The 3,939-nt window shown below is 36.4% G+C and overlaps 1 protein-coding gene across 1 annotated transcript in view; it reads right to left on the minus strand.

Moving 5' to 3' along the window:
- B2m (beta-2-microglobulin) overlaps positions 1–3,939 on the minus strand; it is a 27,270-nt gene that overhangs the window by 12,099 nt on the left and 11,232 nt on the right. Inside the window, exons 2-3 of the mRNA XM_023710896.1 lie at positions 2,634–2,909; positions 2,041–2,067 (exon numbers count right to left, since the gene is read on the minus strand). Coding sequence (XP_023566664.1) covers positions 2,054–2,067; positions 2,634–2,909 — 290 coding nt within the window. The 3' untranslated portion in view covers positions 2,041–2,053. The remainder of the gene's footprint in view (positions 1–2,040; positions 2,068–2,633; positions 2,910–3,939) is intronic.

The raw sequence follows: 3,939 nt of genomic DNA on the forward strand, positions 1-3,939 counted from the left end.
TGTAATTAACTTTCTGAATATTAATTTTAATTTTTGTTTTATGATTTATACTGTTTCTTTGACTTATAATCTACGTACAAGACATGGTATATTTTCTCCTAGTACTAGAATCTTTAAAAAAGTGTTTTTCAATTTCCCATTGATTTTATATTAGTTCTTCCTTGTCTTTTACACACACACACACACACACACACACACACACATATATATGAAAAAATATGTACATAATGTAAGATTAATACTGTTTTGTGGAAATCGTCAATGGCCTTTTAAATGGGTTCATCTAATATAATTATATTTTACATAGTCCTGCATAACTACCATTTGGAGAGCTCTTTATTCTTTATCCAGGACTATATAGCAACTTCTCTTGCCTTCTGGATTATGTTCTTTGTTGCTTTCTATATGCTATGTCGAAGGTATTAAGAATATTTCGAGTTTGTATAACTGGAAAATATTTCACTTTTAGTTTTCAAAGGTATATTTACTAAGTATAAAACTCAATGAGGACAGATTTTTTTTTTCCTTCAGTCCTGTGAATAAATAAGTCTAGTTTCTTACCCACTTGCTCTTTTTGTTTTCTAATATGGAATAAGATGCTATTTGATTTTGTTCTTCCATAGCTAATATTTTTTCTATGTATATGCTTTAATGATTTTTTTCTTTACAATTAGTTTTGTGTATCTTGGTATGATTTTATTCATTTTTCTTGTGCAAAAGGTTCATTTTTCTTGGAAATGTGGTGCTAGAATTTTAACTAAATTCAAAAATTTTAAATATTTAAATATTTATTGCCTACCCCCTTCTACTTTGAGAATTCTAATTATACGAATATAAGTTTCTTGATTTTGACACAGAGAAAACTATATGACTGATCTGTAAACTCTTTGTTCTTCATGTTTATTTTAGACTATTTTTGTTATACTCATTTAAGTTTGTAAATAAATTTTTTACAATGTGCAATCTATTATTAATCTCATGTTATATATTCATTTCAGAAATATTTTTTCTAAAATGCACTGTCTACGTCTTATATCTTTCACATTTCAATATTTGTCTACAATTTTTAATTTGCTATATAATTATTATTGATTTTCAATAAAGTTAATAATGAGTAAAGAAAAAAAAGAACTAACTACAAGCAATTCTACAAACACATTACAAAGGACATATCCATTTGATGCTTGTAATACTAAAGGGAAACAATGCTGGTATTAGAATTTGGGTCCTGACTCTACCATTTAGTACTCAAGTAATTGTGTAGAGCACTGAATTTCTCTTATGATCTCTTAAGTCAGTTTCCCTGTTTTAAAATGTTAACAGGAGATTTGAACGGGTTTTCAACATCATGGCTATAGAATTTTTTTTTTTTTTCCAGAACCAGGGATTAAACTCAAGCTCTTGTACTTGCCAGGCAAGAATTTCATTTTTTAAAAAGTGGGTTTTCTATCACTGAACTCCAACTTAAGACTAAGAGAACTCAAAGTTCCTCTCTGGTTCATGCTTCTAGAATTCTTATAGATACATCTATTGCAGTATCTCTACATGGATTTAAAACAACGTTTTCACTTCTTGCCTCTGGTGCCTTGGGAGCCTCTAGAAAACAAACACAATACCCACATTGAGGCTGAACACGACATGGAAGAAGTGGGTGTCTGCAGAACTGTGTCACCACTCTGTTTGGGATGAAGAACAAACTAACTGCTAAGCAAAGGAAAAGAGTAGTTCCTTTCTAAAAACCTCCTCCTCAGAAATGCCAGTGAAGAAATGGCAAAAGAAAGATCAACGCCTCACAACTGGCTGCTTCTAGCCTGCCATTCACACTCACAATGACTCTGCAGATGTTGGCTGAGCCACACCCTCCTCAAGGCACTCCATAGAAGCAGGGAATGGGACCCATAGGACTCTTCTTTGCCTGCTGACATGCTACTCTGATTTACATCCTTCATAAAGTGACAGTTACCATGTTAGAGCTGTCTATAAATAGTCCCTAGCATACTAAAACAAAACAAAATTTAAGGTTTTAAAAAAAAAACTCACCTGCTTCTGTTAGTTACTTGGTTCGATCTATGAAAAAGAAAATAGAGAACATTAAGTTTTACTTTTAAAATACACTAATAATATACTTTAAAAATATACTAATATGCTAACAAATCCCAAAACTGTTAGAAATAAAGCTGGGAGTACAAGCTACCATTCCTAATCTTGGACATTAGTTCAGAATTCCCCACTAGGACCCAACCCTCCCACCTCACAGCCAAATCTATCAAAAAACACTAGGAGTCTACAGTTGCATGGTGCCAGGATAGTGGGGCTGCAAGCCAAGACCTTGTCATGAAGTAAGTTGGACAGAGGCCTCCCAGAAGGTACCTCTAAACATGCTTTCAGAATATTCCCTAAAACTCTCAGATCCCAATATGCCGATTTGTTGATACAACTTTCAATGGCTAAGGAAGGTTTTATGTTTCTTTATTGGGTTGTGGATTTTGGTTTTTTTTGACACAGGGACACTAACGAATACTGTCTGGCCTCAAACTATGATCCTCATGCCTCAGCAGGAAGCTGGGATAATCAGTGCTGGGATTCTAGGCACGCACCACTACATGTGGGTAAGGAAAAAATTGGACACTTACCCCACTTAACTACCATTGGTGTACTGAGTGAGATGTGTGTAACACTGCAGGCGTATTCATCTTCGTCATTTGGGGTAAAAGCAGCATGCGCCAGGAGATAGAAAGTCCAGTCTTTGCTAAAAGAAAGATCGGACCGTTCCGTCTCCATCTCCTTGCCATTTTTTAACAATTTTACGTCAATCTGGGGTGGATGAAACCCAGAGACATAGCAATTCAGGTAGTTAGGCTTCCCATTCTCTGCTGGAAGACGAGAATAAACTTGAACTCTTGGAATATCTGCAAAACAGAAAGACAAGAATTGTCAGGGTATTTCACTTGAGACTAACTTAGTCTCAAGATACAGCAGGCAAAAAAGTGTTAAACTGGATCATCTATTTCTCCCAATTTCATTTCCATTCTCACTCCCTTCAACTTTACCAAAAAAAATTACCTTCATTTTCAGAAATAAACCACGATCTTTTCCACATCATTTTCCTACACATGCCTTTTGGACTTTTTTTTACCCTAGGCAATTTCTGGTAGTATCTTCGTCAACTGAAGAGTACACTGAAGTTTTAATTTTTTTTTCTTTTTTGCTTGTTTGATCAGTTTTTTGAAGCAAGGTCTTGCTGGATAGTTCAGGCTGGCCTTGAACTCACTATGTAGCCCAGGCTGGCCTCAAACTCATGGGGTTCCACCTGCCTCAGCCTCCCAGGTACTGGGGTTACAGGCCTGTGTCACTATGCCTGGCTGTACTGAAGAACCTTTCTATGGAGGCTCTTAAGAACCTCTCATGTTTTCTCAGCATCTGAACTTCATACTGTAGCACTCAAGGCTTCAACTTTTCAAACTCGATTTGAGCACTGCGCACACCCTCCATAGCAGACACATCAAATTACTCATGTTGTGGTTCGCACTTCAGCCTCTTCAGTTCTCTTTCTTAGGTTAACACCCTTCCTTTTTGGTTTTTGCTCCTGCCTACATCTGGCTACTATACTCATCTGGCTCCCTGGTCCATACTAAATTACAGCACCTAGTGCACAGCAATTACATCTAAGTGGCAGATGTCATTATTACTACTTCCTTACTTGGTTTCCATGCAAGGCAAACCAAAATATGTTCCCACTGAACACAAACTCTTTTATTTCTGGCCAGAGTTTATTTGTCAAATCCATATCTAATTTCATGAATTAGAAAACAAAGAAATAAAACTGTGTTAGAGGGGCTGGTGAGATGGCTCAGTGGTCTGGAGCACCTACTTGGAACAAGCTTAACAAAGCACAGGGACTGCGGTTCAATCCCCCAGCTCCACATGCCAGCCAGCCCC

Source organism: Octodon degus, unplaced genomic scaffold (assembly GCF_000260255.1).
Source record: "Octodon degus isolate 3935 unplaced genomic scaffold, OctDeg1.0 scaffold00002, whole genome shotgun sequence".
Taxonomy (NCBI): Eukaryota; Metazoa; Chordata; class Mammalia; order Rodentia; family Octodontidae; genus Octodon; species Octodon degus.